General features: G+C 42.8%; 1 protein-coding gene across 6 annotated transcripts in view; it reads left to right on the top strand.

Moving 5' to 3' along the window:
* Positions 1-21,150, top strand: part of PDE1C (phosphodiesterase 1C) — a 1,445,089-nt gene that overhangs the window by 1,106,530 nt on the left and 317,409 nt on the right. For all 6 annotated transcript variants that reach the window (XM_063922562.1, XM_063922563.1, XM_063922564.1 and 3 more), the window contains one exon: positions 12,263-12,403. In XM_063922562.1, coding sequence (XP_063778632.1) covers positions 12,263-12,403 — 141 coding nt within the window. The remainder of the gene's footprint in view (positions 1-12,262; positions 12,404-21,150) is intronic.

Genomic DNA, 21,150 nt, shown 5'->3' on the forward strand with positions numbered 1-21,150 from the left:
CACAGCTACCTCATTGCGCCTCTTTTTTTCTTTGCGTCATGTGCTGTTTGGGGAGGGTTTTTTGGAAGGGACATCCTGCGTGACACTGCAGTGCCACTCCTAGATGGGCCAGGTGTTTGTGTCGGCCACTAGGGTCGCTTAGCTTACTCACACAGCTACCTCATTGCGCCTCTTTTTTTCTTTGCGTCATGTGCTGTTTGGGGAGGGTTTTTTGGAAGGGACATCCTGCGTGACACTGCAGTGCCACTCCTAGATGGGCCAGGTGTTTGTGTCGGCCACTAGGGTCGCTTAGCTTAGATATCCAGCGACCTCGGTGCAAATTTTCGGACTAAAAATAATATTGTGAGGTGTGAGGTATTCAGAATAGACTGAAAATGAGTGTAAATTATGGTTTTTGAGGTTAATAATACTTTGGGATCAAAATGACCCCCAAATTCTATGATTTAAGCTGTTTTTTAGTGTTTTTTGAAAAAAACACCCGAATCCAAAACACACCCGAATCCGACAAAAAAAATCGGTGAGGTTTTGCCAAAACGCGGTCGAACCCAAAACACGGCCGCGGAACCGAACCCAAAACCAAAACACAAAACCCGAAAAATTTCCGGTGCACATCTCTAATTTATAGTGGGATCCCTGTGTTATATAGCGCTCTGGTGTGTGCTGGCATACTCTCTCTCTGTCTCCCCAAAGGGCTTTGTGGGGTCCTGTCCTCTGTCAGAGCATTTCCTGTGTGTATGCGGTGTGTCGGTACGGCTGTGTCGACATGTTTGATGAGGAGGCTTATGTGGAGGCGGAGCAAATGGCGATAAATGTGATGTCACCCCCTGCGGGGTCGACACCTGAGTGGATGGTTCTGTGGAAGGAATTACGCGACAGTGTCGACTCCTTGCATAAAAATATGGGACAGCCGGCTTCTCAGCCTGTGCCTGCCCAGGCGTCTCAAAAGCCATCAGGGGCTTTAAAACGCCCGCTACCTCAGATGGCAGACACAGATTTCGACACGGATACTGACTCCAGTGTCGACGACGATGAGACTAATGTATCTTCCAATAGGGCCACACGTTATATGATTGAGGCAATGAAAAATGTGTTGCATATTTCTGATGTTACCCCGGGTACCACAAAAAAGGGTATTATGTTTGGAGAGAAAAAACCACCAGTTGTTTTTCCTCCATCTGAGGAATTAAATGAAGTGTGTGAAGAAGCGTGGGCTTCCCCCGATAAGAAACTGGTAATTTCTAAGAGGTTACTAATGGCGTACCCTTTCCCGCCAGAGGATAGGTCACGTTGGGAAACATCCCCTAGGGTGGATAAAGCGCTCACATGCTTGTCAAAGAAGGTGGCACTACCGTCTCCGGATACGGCCGCCCTGAAGGAATCTGCTGATAGAAAGCAGGAGGCTATCCTGAAGTCTATATATACACACACAGGTGTTATACTGAGACCAGCTATTGCTTCGGCATGGATGTGCAGTGCTGCAGCTGCGTGGTCAGATTCCCTGTCGGAAAATATTGATACCCTAGACAGGGACACTATATTGCTAACCGTAGAGCATATTAAAGACGCACTCTTATACATGAGGGATGCACAGAGGGATATTTGCCGGCTGGCATCTAAAATAAGTGCAATGTCCATTTCTGCCAGGAGAGGGTTATGGACTCGGCAGTGGACAGGAGATGCAGATTCTAAAAGGCACATGGAAGTTTTGCCTTATAAGGGTGAGGAGTTGTTCGGGGATGGTCTCTCGGACCTCGTTTCCACAGCAACAGCTGGGAAGTCTACATTTTTACCCCATGTTCCCTCACAGCCAAAGAAAGCACCGTATTATCAGGTACAGTCCTTTCGGCCCAATAAGGGCAAGCGGGTTAAAGGCGCGTCCTTTCTGCCCAGAGGCAGAGGTAGAGGGAAAAAGCTGCAGCATACAGCCAGTTCCCAGGAGCAAAAGTCCTCCCCCGCTTCCTCTAAGTCCACAGCATGACGCTGGGGCTCCACAGGCAGAGCCAGGTACGGTGGGGGCCCGTCTCAAAAATTTCAGCGATCAGTGGGCTCGCTCACGGGTGGATCCCTGGATCTTTCAAGTAGTATCTCAGGGGTACAAGCTGGAATTCGAGACGTCTCCCCCCCGCCGTTTCCTCAAGTCTGCCTTGCCAACAAATCCCTCAGGCAGGGAGGCAGTGTTGGAGGCAATTCACAAGCTGTATTCCCAGCAGGTGATAGTGAAGGTGCCCCTACTTCAACAAGGACGGGGTTACTATTCCACAATGTTTGTGGTACCGAAACCGGACGGTTCGGTGAGACCCATTTTAAATTTGAAATCCTTGAACACATATATAAAAAAATTCAAGTTCAAGATGGAATCGCTCAGGGCGGTTATTGCAAGCCTGGACGAGGGGGATTACATGGTATCACTGGACATCAAGGATGCTTACCTGCATGTCCCCATTTACCATCCTCACCAGGAGTACCTCAGATTTGTGGTACAGGATTGTCATTACCAATTCCAGACGTTGCCGTTTGGTCTATCCACGGCTCCGAGGGTATTTACCAAGGTAATGGCCGAAATGATGATACTCCTTCGAAAAAAGGGGGTTATAATTATCCCGTACTTGGACGATCTCCTGATAAAGGCGCGGTCCAGGGAGCAGTTGTTGGTCGGGGTAGCACTATCTCGGGAGGTGCTACAACAGCACGGCTGGATTCTAAATATTCCAAAGTCACAGCTGGTCCCTACGACACGTCTACTGTTCCTGGGGATGGTTCTGGACACAGAACAGAAAAAAGTGTTTCTCCCGGAGGAGAAGGCCAAGGAGCTGTCATCTCTAGTCAGAGGCCTCCTAAAACCAAAACAGGTGTCGGTGCATCACTGCACGCGGATCCTGGGAAAGATGGTAGCTTCCTACGAAGCAATTCCATTCGGCAGGTTCCATGCAAGAACCTTTCAGTGGGACCTGTTGGACAAGTGGTCCGGATCGCATCTTCAGATGCATCGGCTGATAACCCTGTCTCCGAGGACCAGGGTGTCTCTGCTGTGGTGGCTGCAAAGTGCTCATCTTCAAGAGGGCCGCAGATTCGGCATACAGGACTGGGTCCTGGTGACCACGGATGCCAGCCTTTGGGGATGGGGGGCAGTCACACAGGGAAGAAACTTCCAAGGACTATGGTCAAGTCAGGAGACTTCCCTACACATAAATATTCTGGAACTGAGGGCCATTTACAATGCCCTAAGTCAGGCAAAACCCCTGCTTCAAAACCAGCCGGTACTGATCCAGTCAGACAACATCACGGCAGTCGCCCATGTAAACCGACAGGGCGGCACAAGAAGCAGGACGGCGATGGCAGAAGCCACAAGGATTCTCCGGTGGGCGGAAAATCACGTGTTAGCACTGTCAGCAGTGTTCGTTCCGGGAGTGGACAACTGGGAAGCAGACTTCCTCAGCAGACACGACCTCCACCCGGGAGAGTGGGGACTTCATCCAGAAGTCTTCCAACTGATTGTAAACCGTTGGGAAAGTCCACAGGTGGACATGATGGCGTCCCGCCTAAACAAAAAGCTAGAAAGATATTGCGTCAGGTCGAGAGACCCTCAGGCGATAGCTGTGGACGCTCTAGTGACACCGTGGGTGTACCGGTCGGTTTATGTGTTCCCTCCTCTTCCTCTCATACCAAAGGTACTGAGGATACTAAGGAGAAGAGGAGTAAGAACTATACTCATTGTTCCGGATTGGCCAAGAAGAGCTTGGTACCCGGAACTTCAAGAAATGATCTCAGAGGGCCCATGGCCTCTGCCGCTCAGACAGGACCTGCTGCAGCAGGGGCCCTGTCTGTTCCAAGACTTACCGCGGCTGCGTTTGACGGCATGGCGGTTGAACACCGGATCCTGAAGGAAAAGGGCATTCCGGAGGAAGTCATTCCTACGCTGATTAAAGCTAGGAAAGAAGTTACCGCAAACCATTATCACCGCATTTGGCGAAAATATGTTGCGTGGTGTGAGGCCAGGAAGGCCCCAACGGAGGAATTTCAGCTGGGCCGTTTTCTGCACTTCCTACAGTCAGGGGTGACTATAGGCCTAAAATTGGGTTCCATTAAGGTCCAGATTTCGGCTCTATCGATTTTCTTCCAGAGAGAACTGGCTTCACTACCTGAAGTTCAGACTTTTGTTAAGGGAGTGCTGCATATTCAGCCCCCTTTTGTGCCTCCAGTGGCACCTTGGGATCTCAACGTGGTGTTGGATTTCCTAAAGTCACATTGGTTTGAGCCACTAAAAACCGAGGAATTGAAATATCTCACGTGGAAAGTGGTCATGTTGTTGGCCTTGGCTTCGGCCAGGCGTGTATCAGAATTTGGCGGCTTTGTCATGTAAAAGCCCTTATCTGATTTTCCATATGGATAGGGCAGAATTGAGGACTCGTCCCCAGTTTCTCCCTAAAGTGGTATCAGCTTTTCATCTGAACCAACCTATCGTGGTGCCTGCGGCTACTAAAGACTTGGAGGCTTCCAAGTTGTTGGACGTAGTCAGGGCCCTGAAAATCTATGTTTCCAGGACAGCTGGAGTCAGAAAGACTGACTCGCTATTTATCCTGTATGCGCCCAACAAGTTGGGTGCACCTGCTTCAAAGCAGACTATTGCTCGCTGGATCTGTAGTACGATTCAGCTTGCACATTCTGCGGCTGGACTGCCGCATCCTAAATCAGTAAAAGCCCATTCCTCAAGGAAGGTGGGCTCTTCTTGGGCGGCTGCCCGAGGGGTCTCGGCTTTACAACTTTGCCGAGCAGCTACTTGGTCGGGGTCGAACACATTTGCTAAATTCTACAAGTTTGACACCCTGGCTGAGGAGGACCTAGAGTTTGCCCATTCGGTGCTGCAGAGTCATCCGCACTCTCCCGCCCGTTTGGGAGCTTTGGTATAATCCCCATGGTCCTTACGGAGTCCCAGCATCCACTTAGGACGTCAGAGAAAATAAGATTTTACTCACCGGTAAATCTATTTCTTGTAGTCCGTAGTGGATGCTGGGCGCCCATCCCAAGTGCGGATTGTCTGCAATACTTGTATATAGTTATTGTTTAACTAAAGGGTTATTGTTTAGCCATCTGTTGAGAGGCATACTGTTAACTGGGTATTGTATCACGAGTTATACGGTGTGATTGGTGTGGCTGGTATGAGTCTTATCCGGGATTCAAAATCCTTCCTTATTGTGTCAGCTCTTCCGGGCACAGTATCCTAACTGAAGTTTGGAGGAGGGTCACAGTGGGAGGAGCCAGTGCACACCAGTTAGACCTAAAGCTTTCTTTATAGTTGTGCCCAGTCTCCTGCGGAGCCGCCATTCCCCATGGTCCTTACGGAGTCCCAGCATCCACTACGGACTACGAGAAATAGATTTACCGGTGAGTAAAATCTTATTTTTGCATTAATTCCTTAACTAGTATCAACTTGTATTTATACAACTATCAATAACCTAAAACTATCAGCTAGCTATAATTCATAGCTATAGGTTAAAAAAGCCTCATATTCATGAATTACGGCATAGCATACAGTCCTAATCACACACATAACATAAATTATAGTGACTTAAGAAAAAGGAATTGTGTACTCGTTTCTTTTAGGATTACTTTTTGGATTTACCATTATTAGCTGCAAATTCTTTGCCATCTGGTCACTTAGAGTTTATTTTCAGGGCAGGACTGCCAAACTGTTAGTTACAGTATGTCAGAAAATTGCCTGGTGGCTTTTATCACATTGCATAAAAGGAAGATAAGATTAAGTTTACGGATTTTTAGTATGACAGTACACAAAAAGCAAAAGTATTTTGATGACATGGAAAGACATCAATATTTTGTAAAATAGGATATATTTACTGATGTCTTTTTTTAAAAACTTGTATTTATTTGCTTTTTCATAAAAGAACAAATAATATACAACAGTAAAATTGTCAAAATACGTCTGGTACAGAATATGTCAGCAGTGATAATACAAAGCGCGGAAAAAGTAGCTGTGCATGACAAGAGGAAAGTATTTTTTACAAAATAGTGCACATGCAGAACATACTGTAAAATGTCCAAAACCTATAAAACATAAATTGTTATCTACAAACCAAAAACAATACAGTAGATTCAAGCTCAATCTGAGGCCTCCGGTGTTGTAGAACTGCACAACCTCATGTAGAAGTTCCAATAGTTAGGAACCAGCAGTGACAAAAATAAGATTATGGGCAGGTACGGAGGATGGGTCGCTATACAGTTATAAATCACAGATGGGCGCTAAGGGAGCAGGGTGAGGTTACACAAGTCATGACAACAAGGGCATTGCTAAAGTAGAAACTACTTACAGTTTTCTAATCTGATGCCACTCAAATGTTTTCATAGTGTAAAGGGGGTACTCACGGAGCGATCGCTGCTTAAAATCTAAGCAATCTCACTAGATTTCTTTGATTTTAAGCATGATCGCTCCGTGTGTACCCTCCACAGCGATAGCGATGCACAGCCCCGCACATCGCTATCGCTGGTGCTAGGCACATCGCTGCCTCTGGGTGAAATGAGCGCCCCCCCCCATCTCCCCCCGCACGCTCAGCACACATCTCTCCCACATCGGGCCGTGAGTACTGGCCTTTAGACTAACTCACTGAATTAAGAAATTCTATATAGAATCTAGATGAAATCCCCAAATCAGGAAGAGTGGCTTTCCTTTCCATATGTAATGTTTTTAAGAGGTCTGTCCTGATAATTTCCAGAAGAGGAGAGGTATGGGAAGCTCACAGCTGTAGTAGTTTTTTTTTCTGCCTAGGTAACAATTACCATAACTAAGTGGTATTGAGAATGTGCTGCAGGGGCCAAGGACTACTGCTGGACATCAACAAATAAAAGTGCCTCAGAAATCTTGGTAACTATTTCATAGACCATGAATTAAGTTTGCTCTGGAATACCCACACTTTGGGCATAGCCCCGATTTTCATTCAGCCATTTGCTTACATGGTCATTGAGAAATAGCTCTATTGAGCGCCTTAAGATGTGTCTCCTGCATATCTTCAGAATGTACAGATGTTATAGTATGACTACAGTATGTCAGAATCAGTGATGGATAGGATGTCTGCGTGCCCAGTCCCCAACACACCAGCCCAAACTGTCTCTGGCTCAGAGTGGGCAGATTTGCTGTTTTTAACATACAGTATGTGACAGATACACTGGGCTATGACTTTTGTCAGACATGTGACTTAATTGTATCAAGTGTTTTTGGGGATGATGAATAAATCTATGGAAACACTAACAGCACATTCAGTCTTAAAATATAAAGCAAGGAGTTTATTAAAGCTGAAAAGACATAGAAAAATTAGGTAAAAAGTATGGTATTTTTGTTTTGTTTACTAAGGGTGAATCTAGACATGCTAGTAAACAAAACCAGAGCTGCATAAGCACTTACTATAGATCCTGTATAAATTAATACACTTTATACATATTAATATAAAAGCATATGAAATTGGTATGAAGCTACATTAGTTAGATATATTCTATAAAGCACTTGTACTGTAAGTACTGTATATTTATCACAAAAAGATTCATGTTCATATCACATAGTAACAAAGATATAGCTATCCTACTGTAAATCAAATGCCAGCTGTGAATAAACACCAGATGTCGATAATCTGCTTTTCACCATCCGCTGCCATGCAAGGAGTTCTCAGTCCACGCTGGAATGATACAGAAGGAGTGCAACAGTGTCTGATATTGCTTCCTGTGTCCTCTAGGATAGTAACATATTGTATATACTGTATAATAACAATGGTTGGATCTATATTGCACTACAGTTATCAATAATACAAGTTTAAAGGTCTACAATACAATTTCAAAAGCTGCTTTCCCCAAAGATGATCTCTTGCCATCAAAGACTCAGAAAATTCTACAAAAAGGTTGTCTTAAGGAGCGCCAAATGTAAGTAATCTTTACTGCACAATTTTCTTTAAATATAAACAACCTTTGTTTATATGCTAATGTGCATAAAGACAAAACCTCATATTATGAGTCTCTCATACCAAGATACACCAAATAAGATCCATATATCACTTATTTTTGCAATTGATATAAATGTTTTTTTACACTTAAATATTTACTCTACATCACACATGCATCATGGCCATTGTGAGGCAGTATTGTTTAAACTTGATGTCACCCTTAGGCAGGGCGAGCTCGTTGACAGCTTATTCAACCCACTTCTGATAACGATATCATTGTTGGATATTTATGGGTGCTCATGAAGTTCCAATGATCATTGGTCATGTCCTTAAGTACTTTCAATTGATGATAGAGAAATATCCAGGTAATAAAATTATTAAAAAATGACACATGTCCCTTCAGCTGACTGAACTTTCCTCTCTCTATGGGCCTAATTCAGACCCGATCGCAGCAGCACACTTTTTCTCTAATGGGCAAAACCATGTGCACTGCAGGGGGGGGCAGATATAAAATGTGCAGAGAGAGTTAGATTTAGGTGAGGTGTGTTCAAACTGAAATCTAAATTGCAGTGTAAAAATAAAGCAGCCAGTATTTACCCTGCACAGAAACAATATAACCCACCCAAATCTAACTCTCTCTGCACATGTTATATCTGCTACACCTGCAGTGCACATGGTTTTGTCCATTAGAGAAAAAGTTAGGCCCTATACTAGGGAGGTATGGGGCAGTAAAGGTATTACCATGATTAGCCAGCTATACCAGGAAGGATGAGATTCTTAAATATTTTACCCAGCTAGTAGATGAGTTTAATCTTGCCTCTACTTCACTGGTGGGACTTGTGAGTAGTGGGCTTAGGTGCAACAATATAATTAGGACCCCCTTCCTCCATCCCAACCCAAGTTCACAACATGCCATATGGCAGTGGGTAACAGGGAGAGGCAGACGGTTACAGCATAAGGCAGGGAGAGCCAGAGGTTGACATAGAGAGGCAAAGTTTGACAACGGAAAGCAAGGGCAGGCAGAGGATAATAGCAGAATGCAGGGGGAGGCAGTAGGTGACAGGAAGAGACAGTGGGTGGTGTCCTGTGAGAGGTGTGGAGAACAGGGACCATGTACCTTGGTGGGGGCAGGAACACAGTAGCCTCTGCTCTGTCCCTGACACGCCTTACGCTTTCCTCAGTTTGGCACTCAGTAAGACTCTGACAGTGCGAGTTCCACCGGTTGTGAGTTGTCTTTAATTTACAGACACCAGTATAATAATATTGGCTGCTAAACAACCCCCCTCCCCCATTTACAGCATGCAGCAGAAGGCAGGGCTTAAAAACTCACCGGCCATTTCTTGGCCGGGGCGCTTTGTGCTGCTGCTGTGATGCATGGGGGAAGACTGCCATGTTGCTGCTCTGAAGCGGGAGTAGGGGGGACGGACTACCGTGCCACTGCTCTGATGCAGGGGGAGGGATTACTGTGCCGCTGCTCTGATGCAGGGGTGGGGGCTGCCTTGCCACCCCCAGCAGGTGCCGCCCCTGGTGTTTGCTTCTTTATGCAAATACTCAGTATCCTCTCCACCCTAAGACTGTTATATTTATTTGTCGTTTTGAGATGTGTGACTTTAAATTATATTTCTTGCTGCTGTTCATACGATATATGGCTCTGTATGCATTACCTATCGATATCACTTTATGTACTGTGATGGTTTGTTTTTGCTGCTTATGTGCAGCTGTATAGCATATATTAATTTGGCTTTTTCTTTGTCAGTGTTTTTTGACATTATGTAAATGGGTTCCGGTCTGAAGATCGACAGTGTCTAGGTCAACAATGTTTAGGTCGACCACTATAGGTCGACAGTCACTAGGTCTACATGTTTTCAAGGTCGACAGTGTGTCTAGGTCGACATGTACTAGGTCGACAGGTCAAAAGGTCGACATGAGTTTTTCACATTTCTTTTCTTTTTTTGAACTTTTTCATACTTAACGATCCACGTGGACTATGATTGGAACGGTAATCTGCCTTCGCGCTCGCCATGCGAGGGGACATGGTGCACTAATTTGGCTTCCCGGTCACTGTATGCAGAAAACGAAACAAAAAACAAACAAAAAAAACTTCATGACGACCTTTTGACCTGTCGACCTAGCACATGTTGACCTAGAAACCCTGTCGACCTTCCAACCCTGTCGACCTAGTGACTTGTCGACCTATAGTGGTCGACCTAAACATTGTTGACCTAGACACTGTCAATCTAATGATCCACAGCCTATGTAAATATGTTTTATTGAAAATAATAAAAATTAGTTAATTAAAAAAAAATCATGATACATGTAAAAATGCCGGCCTCAAAGGGACCTCATTTGGTTAATTAAAGACATGATTGAGTCTGGAACACGAAATCAGGGGCAGTTCTAACATCCTAATAGTCAGGTAGTTTTTTCCACAATGGATATTTGAACGCAATGCTACAAAAGCAGGTACAGACTGATGTTGTGGGCAAATGTCAAAAAACCAGAGTACTGTATGTGGATCTTACTATTTTTGCATCATGCAGATAGACTCATATGCGCATATAAATATGCATTGTTGGGACATGTTTTTGCATGTTCTGAAAAGACCACAACTGTATAAAGGAGAAAACGTACAGGATCAATCCAATCGCCTCGCATTTCCTTCTGTTCCCCGTGAGCAGGATGGCCAGTGAATGGCTGCAGTGTAAGTGAGTCAGAGGTTGTATAGCGCTATCTGGGAAAAAGGTAAACAATACAGTGCAATATGCTTGTTTTGTGAGTGTGTGATGTAAGATTGTTTTATCATACTATTGTATGCATTGGTTTATGAAAAATTGTCTTGTAGAGGTATTTGTCTATATTTGCTCAATTGAGGTTTTGGGTAAGAGCCTAAACTTTAATTTAGTTAAATACCTCTGCGGGTTGTCTTCTGGCTGCCTCCTTATCACACTGGCTCAGAGGACAGTCTGTTCTTAGGTCTCTGCTGATTTGCAAATCAAACCAATATTAAAACCAAGAAATGCTTTTGTACTCAGTCATTTTGTGATCATCATGTGTTTGCTAGATTTTTTTTTTTATGTCCGATAACAAAAAATAGGGAGGCTGAAAATCAGGGTGCTGGAGCCAGTGTATGGTAAGGAGAAGTCTTGGAAAGTCAGATAAGACTTCTACAGACCTGCGGTCTTGGCACCTTGAGTTATCACTGAATACCTTACCTTTCTAAACTCTGTATATTAGTTTTAGCTCAGTAGTCTGTGCAAAAGGCATACAGATCCAAATGGTGTTCGATAAATAAGGATAAAGGATGAGGTGAATTGCTTCCAAAAGACTGATTTCCCCTCCTAAAAGGGACAGAATTGGTAGGTATATGTATATGTATATGCTCATGTGTCTGTATTTAACTAATTTTTAGAATTAAGCAAAAATGGTATATTTATTTACATTTTGTATCATTTTCCTTTTTTGTAATATTCACAGCCGGTTATAAACAAATGGTCATTGCATTGTATTATATTCACCAAAAACCATATTGGGCCTGATTCACATGTGGTTGGAGTAGCAGCATTTGTTGCAAAGTACCGATGTTCAGTACTTTGTGCATGTGCCAGACCTGTACATCGCATGTGCAGTACAGATCTGACGTCGGTTACACTACGGCAACAGACTATTAGTGATTGACAGTCTGATGGGGGCGGCGATGGCCTCCATTTCTCTAAACGGAGGCGTTTCTCAAAACGGAGGCATATCACCACCGTTACAGGGAGAGATGAGGCCAGGATCTCCAGTGGACTGAGATTTCCCAGCTTCTAGGTAGGACTTGGTGTGGCTGGCTTGCGTGACACCATGGGTCAGGCAGCCGGCCCATGGTGCCGGGGAAGATCCCATACTGCATCCTTTGATGAAGTGCGGAGGAGGTGGGACGCCTCCTGATTCATTCCCATATTAGAGCTATCACTGCTGCTTCTATGTAAGCAGCGATAGCCCCTCCAACCACATCTGATTCAGGCCCATTGCTAATTTGTCCAAAGCCTAGATTTCTGTTTCTAGTGGTAATATCCATTGTTTGCCTATGAGCACTTTAACTCTGACAGGATTTAATACTGAGACACAACAGATGTAGTATTCAAAATATGATAAAGATTTCAGTCTTTTATTACATGTGGTATTATTTCATTTATAATGGCTTCATTGTTTTGTTTTGATTTTTTTTCTCTATATCTTAATGTATTATGTCTAGTTTAAGTGTTCTCATTGACTTATTGTGAGTCGCATTCTGCTGATGTCATATCTGTGAGACAACATAATCATAGTTCTTTCTATTCTAGATACCGATCTCTGCACTTGTCTCATTTGTGGAAGCACTTGAAGTTGGATACACAAAACATAAAAATCCATATCATAACTTGGTCCATGCTGCAGATGTTACACAAACTGTTCATTACTTTCTCTTTAAGTCAGGGTTAGCGGTAAGTAAAAGCTTACTTTTCCTATTTAACCTTTTACTTTCAGTTACATAACCATTTCTCGCTCATCAACTGTCTGTCAGATGTAAAAAAACATTATTATATAGAGTACACCAATATTATAAAGAGAGCATCAGTGTTTATACACTGTGTACTAGTATAACTTAACAGCAAAAAATGTATAGTGCAATGAGTATAGAATAATATATGGGCCTGTAGTAAGCCCTAAACTGGCCTATTAATGTGTATTACGTAGAGCATACAGTGCTACAGAAAAACAAAACAAAACAAGAAGGCTTCTTCATGGCCCATTCACCTGGGAGAGAGCATTTAGCACTGTGGTCTTTTACAGGCTGATTTCCTTGATACCTTACAGCTGGTATCCGGAAGATAGGTTGACCCCATATGGTCAACATACATTAGAACGACAGGTACAAAAGGTCAACGTGGTCAGTATGTCAACATGTAAAATGTTGACAGTGCTTATGGTCAGGGACGTGCGGTGAGGTACATTTCTCAGGAGGCACTGATTAGTACCAGAGCCAGATGTACACACAATATATGAGCCAAATGGTGCATGTGGGCATTATACACAGGTGCAGCAGGATAAACTCTTGGAAATTTGGTGGGTTTTGATCAGAGATGGGCAGAAAAGATAGTGCCTCACCTGCCATAGACTTTTACTCCAGAGATTTGACTATAAAAATGATTAGAATAATACAAAGAAGACATATTTTATATATTCTTTGTATTTTCCATATACTTTATACAGTCAAACATTAGTATGACAGGAAAGGCTCTGCCTCACTCCACCGCACATCACTACTTAAGGTAGGGTTTTTGTTTCCCATTTGTTCAACTGTGTCATGCTTTATAAACCACAATTGGCAATAGTAGCCTGTGCCCAGCGCAAAGTAGCGGAGTAAGGCACCTTGCCGGAAGCATGGCGAGCGAAGCAACTCATGCAAGGGGACGTAGTAGACTAATTGGGGTCACATGTGATTAAACAGACAAAATGACACCCTAAAATGCAAAAACCATGCCAGGTTTTACCTTGACTATTGACAGTATGGTTTTACATAGTAACATAGTAACTAAGGTTTAAAAAAGACAATTGTCCATTGAGTTAAACCTATTTGTGGTCTTCTATGCAGTCTTATTATAGGACTAGTTATTTTCATGTTAGGACTAGTTATATTAACTATAATGCGTGCCTACGCACCATAACCCTTAATATCTTTATCCAATAGGAATTTATCTAATCCATTCTTAAAGGTATTGACTGAGTCCGCAGTTACTACTCTCTCAGGCAGGGAATTCCAAACACGTATTGTCCTTAAATACAACAGATTTTTCAAAAAACAGCGCCCCAACTCAATAGTGCAGCAAAAGAAGCTAAGTTGATCCCAACCACCACAAATAAACTCAAGACAATGACAACAATGTAAGCAACTGTGCGCACCCTCTTGGCGTATAATCAGGGAATAGTCTGTGTATAATTGTATGAAAATTTATAAGTCACAAAATTTCAGAAAACACAAGTTCCTTTTTACTGAGAAATATAGTGTTATAGTCCAAATCCAGTTCAGTCTCAAAAATGGGCTCAATGTCCGTTCTTTATCTCATTTGTTCAAATTCTCTCCTTTCTCTTGATGGAAGAACAACTCCATATAGACCCAAAAAAAATTTGGAAGAGAAAAAAAAAAATATAGTGTAGTACAGTTTATTTAATAATTCCACAAAAAAATATGATAAAAATGCAACAGGATTTCACACAATTAATCCACCAATGACTAGGCAGAAAAGCGTACCGGATAAATAGGGGTGTCATATAATGCCCACCCAAATAAGCATAGTAGTATCCCACGGGAACCTCCCATTTTTTTCACGTATTGTCCTTACTGTGAAAAAACCTTTTCACCTCAATGTGCGGAAACTCCTCTCCTCTAACCTAAGCGAGTGACCACGTGTTCTCTGTGCTGATCTTATAGAAAACAGGTCCCTCCCAAGCTCTGTGTATTGACCCCTTATATATTTGTAGATGTTGATCATGTCCCCTCTTAGTCTCCTCTTTTCCAATGTAAACATGCCTAGCCTTGCAAGCCTTTCCTCGTATTCCAGCGTCTCCATGCGCTTGATTAGTTTGGTCGCTCGCCTCTGAACCTTTTCTAGCTCCAGGATATCCTTTTTGTAATATGGTGCCCAAAATTGCACACAGTATTCAAGATGAAGCCTCACTAGTGATTTATATAATGGGAGTATAATACTCTCGTCCCTTGCATCAATTCCCCGTTTTATGCATGCTAATATCTTATTAGCCTTCTTTGCTACACTCCTACTTTGGGTACTGCTGCTTACTTTGTTATCTATGTGAACCCCTAAGTCTTTTTCCAGTACAGAATCCCCTAATATTACCCCATTTAGTATGTAGGTGTTATTTTTGTTCTTGCCCCCACAGTGCATTACCTTACACTTGTCTGTGTTGAATTTCATTCTCCATTTTGCTGCCCATGCTTCCAGTTTAGTTAAGTCGTTCTGAAGAGACTCAGCATCCCCCTCCGTATTTATAACCTTACACAATTTGGTATCATCTGCAAAAATTGATACCATGCTCTCTAGACCTCTTGTTAGGTCGTTAATGAAAATGTTGAACAAAAGTGCCACAAGTACAGACTCTTGTGGCACACCACTTAGTACTTTAGTCCAATTTTAAAATGATCCATTGACCACAACGCGCTGCTCCCTATTATCTAACCAATGACTGACCCGAGTGCATATTGTGCTCCCAAGCCATATTTCTTGTAGCTTGTAGATAAGACGCATGTGTGGTACAGTGTCGAAAGCTTTGGCAAAGTCTAAAAAGATTACATCCACCTCCTTACCCTGATCCAGGTTCGCACTTACTGTTTCATAAAAGCCAAGTAAGTTGGTCTGACATGATCTGTCCTTCACAAATCCATGTTGGTTCCTTTTAATGACCTTATTTGCTTCAAGGAACTTTTGAATACTGTCCCTTAGAATACCTTCCAATACTTTCCCCACTATAGATGTAAGACTAACTGGTCTATAATTACCTGGTTCAGCTTTGCTCCCCTTTTTAAATATCAGCACTACCTCCGCTATATGCCAGTCTTTGGGAACCATACCTGATTTAACCGAATCCATGAAGATCAAAAATAGAGGTCTTGCTAGTTCAGAGTGCAGCTCCATAAGAACCCTCAGGTGAATTCCATTGGGACCAGGTGACTTATTAATCTTTAACTTTTTTAATCAGTCACAGACTACCTCCTTACATAAATAAGCATTTAGCAGTGGGACATTATCTTTGTTGAGATTTTGTGTTAGGCCCAGCATTTGGTCCTCTCTGGTAAATACAGTTGAAAAAAAACTTGTTTAGTTTGTTTGCTATGTCATTATCATTTTTGATTAAGACACCCCTCTTGTCCTTTAAACTTAACTGGCATGGTCAGATTTCATGCAACTGCGTCGTCCCATCCTGTCCCCCCCCCCGTTTTTGACGAGGAGATCCGTTCTGCAGATGTGCATAATATAATGTTTAAATATTTTAAAAAATACTTTTTCAACTTTAATAAATAAAATAAATCTGAAAAAACAATGTTGTTAACGGCTTTGAAGGGAAAAATCATCAGTTAAGTGGTTAAAGGGCCTATACTCTCCTTCTTTAGTCTCTTGCTGTTGATGTACTTAAAAAAAATTTGGGATTCGCTTTGCTTTCCTTTGCTACTAGTTTTTCAGTTTGTACTTTAGCCGCTCTTATTCCTTTTTTGCATGTTTTGTTACAGTCCTTATAGTGCTGAAATGACTCCACATCCCCCTCAGATTTGTATTTTTTAACTGCTCGTCTTTTTTTGTCCATTAATTCCTTTATATTTTTGTTAAACCACATTGGTTTGGGATTTTTATTCCTTTTTTTGCTGCTGGTGGGAATAAATTTACGAGTATTATTAATTAGCAGTGATTTTAATACATCCCATTTCTCTGTAGTATTTTTTCCTTGAAACAGAATTTCCCATTCAATGTCCCTTAACGCTTCCTTCATCATGTCAAAGTTGGCTTTGCTAAAGTTTAGAGTTTAGATGAAAATTGATATTGAATGTGGCCATTCATAAATACGGGCATACTCACAGACATATTGCACCACATCTATTACTCGTGTCTAAAAATAAATGACATTTCTTAGATTTCACTAGATAGGCTAAATTATGTAAAATATAGTGAAAATGGTGTAGTTTGTTTCTTTAGAACAGGGGTGGAGAACCTCAGGCCCGCAGGCCGTATAAGGCCCACAAAGCCACTTGATCCGGCCCTCACAGGCTCACCTAACCAAGGTAGATGCCGGGCGCCCACTGAGATTTTGTTACTAGCGGGCGCCCGGCTTCTTCCACTCAGCAGCAGCTGGAGGCAGGAGCTCACTCCTGAGCTCCGGCTTCCAGCTCTGGCAGTGTGCCTGTGCGGTGCTATGGGAGAGATGTCATGATGTCTCTCCCATAGTTCTGAGGAGCGGGCAGCCAGTCAGAGGGCAAGGGTCCGGAAGCAGGAGCGTGGCTGGTGAGTATTGTGTTTTTTCTTTCTTTTAATGGGTGTGTGTAAGCGGCGCTTCTAGGGGTCATATCTAATGGGGGCATATCTACTGGGGGCAGGCTAATTTTTAAGTTGATCATTTTTGTATGGCCCCCGAAGGATTTTATAAATATCCAAATGGCCCTTGGTAGAAAAAAGGTTCCCCACCCCTGCTTTAGAATCTTCTACTGTATGGTTATAAGTAGTAAAATTGATAGGAAAGAAGAAAAATACACTTCTGTTTTGAAAAGACTACTAAAGTATAATAAATATAAATGATTTCCTTACCCTTGTAACCTACATTTAGACAGACAAATGTGATTTGGGGAATAAACTGAAAAAATGACAATAACAATCTTTTTTTTTTTTTTTTTTGAAAGGCCAAATTTATTATGTGGAAAATTATGATCTCTTCGTGAAAATACATGGGTTTAAAATAAAAAATATCTAGACATTTTAGATTGATTAACACTATATATAAAAAATAAAATATTTATCTTTTTGCGGGAAGTGCCAGCCCCTATATCAGTTTATTTTCTTTGTTGTTTTCAATAATGGACAGTTGATTAGAAACAAAACTTAATTATGTAGGTCGCGTGGTTAAGTAAACTATTATTCTAATCTTGAGTAGAAGACACAACTTTTCACACTCTCTAGTTTCAAGTCTCCGCTTCAGTTCTCATCTGATGTTTGCTTGCACTGTGTATTTTGATTTGGGTTTTAAGGATCTAGATGTGTTTCAGCAGAGCCATAACTAGGTGTGTGCCGAGGGGGCACCGCACATAGCTCTGCAGGGTAGGGGGCACTGTTGGTGGCACTTGTCAATCATCTGTTTTAATTACTTTCACTTACAGCTTCCCCCTTTTTGAACCCCAGCATATCCTGACTGCCCCTATCTCCTACAACCACCTCTTCTGTTGCTAATACCTATACAACATTCATGAACTCAACTTGACTGTAATTTATTACATTTCAAGATGCTGACATACCCGGGATTCGAACCCATTGCCTGTGGCATTGCAGTCAGACACTCTGTCCATTGAGCTATCTGCCGTTGCATAGAAAACTAGATAATTCTAAGATAGAGAATTCTAATTATTTGAAGCTTACCTTGTACTTTGTGAAAAATGGTCAGCATTGTGGCTGAGCAGATCTATGTAGTGTGTGGCTGCAAGACATTGGATGTGTGGCTGCACACTACACAGATCTGCTCATTTGCAATGCAGATTAAATTTTTTTTACAAAATACCAGTAGCTTCATATAGTGTTCATAGTTTTTATGCAGGATCAAATAGCTCAATGAGTAGTGTATTTGATTGGAATGCAACAGGTTATGGGTTTGAATGGCGGACATGGCAGTATATTGAAATGTGTTATTTAATAAAGGGTATTGTAACTGAATAACAATGAGCTCTCAAGTTAAGTGCATTAATATTAGAGATGTGCAGCAGGCACTTTTTCGTGTTTTGTATTTTGGTTTTGATTCTGGTTCCATGCTCGTGTTTTGGATCTGGATTGGTTTTGCCAAAACCACCCTTTCGCGTTTTGGTTTTGGATCTGGATGATTTTTGGAAAAAACATAAAAACAGCTAAAATCACATAATTTGGGGGTAATTTTGAGCCTACGGTATTATTAACCTCAATAACATTCATTTCCACTCATTTCCAGTCTAACACCTTACAATAATGTTTTAGACCAAAAGGTTGCACCAAGGTGGCTGGATGACTAAGATAAGTGACACAAGTGTGTGACACAAACACCTGGTCCATCTAGGAGTGGCACTGCAGTGGCAGAAAGGATGGCATATTTTAAAAATAGGCCCCAAACAGCACATGATGCAAAGAAGAAAAAGGTGCAATTAGGTAGCTGGATGGCTAAGCTAAGTGACACAAGTGTGCGGCACAAAAACCTGGCCTATCTAGGAATGGCACTGCAGTTGCAGACAGAATGACACTTAAAAAAACTAGGCCCCAAATAGCACATCATGCAAAGAAGAAAAAGAGGTGCAATGAGGTAGCTGTATGACTAAGCTAAGCGACACAAGTGTGCGGCACAAAAAACATGGGACGTGTTGGAATTTGCCCAGATGTAATACACGCACAATATTGGTGGCACAGGAGTGCGTACCCCTAAACCACACACACACGGCAAAGCCTGTAAAATAAATTTGGATAATAACAACCCTTTTATTTGGAGCTATTAGAATAATATGCAGCACGGGCAAGCATAGCCCTACACCAAACAGGGCAAACCCTGTAAAAATTATTTGGATAATAATATAAGTAAATGTATATAACCCTTTTATTTGGAGTAAATAATATACAGCACAAGATACCACCACTGGACTGATGCAGCACAAGACAGCACCACTGGACTGGACTTATACGGCAGTACCCCTGGACTTATACGGCAATACCCTGGAGTTGTTTGGCAGTGTCAGACAGGATGGCACTTTAAAAATCTAGTCCCCAAACATCACATGATGCAAAGAAGAAAAAGAGGTGCAAGATGGAATTGTCCTTGGGCTCTCCCACCCACCCTTATGTTGTATAAACAGGACATGCACACTTTAACAAACCAATCTTTTCAGCGACAGGGTTTGCCACACGACTGTGACTGAAATGACTGGTTTGTTTGGGCCTCCACCAAAAAAGAAGCAATCAATCTCTCCTTGCACAAATTGACTCTACAAAGGCAAGATGTTGACCTCATCCTCGTCCTTCGATTCCTCACCCCTTTCAGTGTGTACATCCTCCTTCTCACAGAGTATTAATTCGTCCCCACTGAAATCCACCATCACAGGTCCCTGTGTACTTTCTGTAGGCAATTGCTGGTAAAGGTCTTCCCGGAGGAATTTATAATTAATTCTGATGAACATTATCTTCTCCACATTTTGTGGAAATAACCTCCTACGTCGATCGCTGACAAGGTTACTGGCTGCACTAAACACTCTTTCGGAGCACTGGAGGGGGGGGGGACCTTAGGTCAAATAAAGCCAGTTTGTGCAAGGGCATCCAAATTTCCTCTTTTTCCTGCCAGTATACATATGGACTGTCTGACATTCCTACTTGGATGCTGTCACTCATATAATCCTCCACCATTCTTTCAATGGTGACAGAATCATATGCAGTGACAGTAGACATGTCAGTAATTGTTGGCAGGTCCTTCAGTCCGGACCAGATGTCAGCACTCGCTCCTGACTGCCCTGCATCACCGCCAGCGGGTGGGCTAGGAAATCTTATCATTTTCCTTGCAGCCCCAGTTGCGGGAGAAAGTGAAGGAGGAGCTGTTGACGGGTCACGTTCCGCTTGGGTTGACAATTTTCTCACCAGCAGGTCTTTGAACCTCTGCAGACTTGTGTCTGCCGGAAAGAGAGATACAACGTAGGCTTTAAACCTAGGATCGAACACGGTGTCCAAAATGTAGTGCTCTGATTTCAGCAGATTGACCACCCTTGAATCCTGGCAAAGCGAATGAAGGGCTCCATCCACAAGTCCCACATACTTTGCGGAATCGCTCCATCTTAGCTCCTCCTTCAATTTCTCCAGCTGCTTCTGCAAAGCCTGATGAGGGGAATGACCTGACTCAAGCTGGCAGTGTCTGAACTGACTTCACGTGTGGCAAGTTCGAAGGGTTGGAGAACCTTGCACAAGACAGAAATCCATCTCCACTGCGCTTGAGTCAGGTGCATTCCCCCTCCTTTGCCTATATCATAGGTGGATGTATAGGCTTGAATGGCCTTTTGCTGCTCCTCCATCCTCTGAAGCATATAGAGTTTTGAATTCTACCTCGTTACCACCTCTTGCTTCAGGTGATGGCAGGGCAGGTTCAGGAGTGTTTGCTGGTGCTCCAGTCTTCGGCACGCGGCAGCTGAATGTCGAAAGTGGGACGCAATTTTTCGGGCCACCGACAGCATCTCCTGCACCCCCCTGTCATTTAAAAAAAAAGTCTGCACCACCAAATTAATTGTATTTGCAAAACAAGGGACGTGCTGGAATTTGGCCAGATGTAATGCACGCACAATATTGGTGGCGTTGTCCGATATCACAAATCCCCAGGAGAGTCTAATTGGGGTAAGCCATTGTGCGATGATGTCCCTCAGTTTCCGTAAGAGGTTGTCAGCAGTGTGCCTCTTACGGAAAGCGGTGATACATAGCGTATCCTGCCT

Source organism: Pseudophryne corroboree, chromosome 5 (assembly GCF_028390025.1).
Source record: "Pseudophryne corroboree isolate aPseCor3 chromosome 5, aPseCor3.hap2, whole genome shotgun sequence".
Classification (NCBI taxonomy): Eukaryota; Metazoa; Chordata; class Amphibia; order Anura; family Myobatrachidae; genus Pseudophryne; species Pseudophryne corroboree.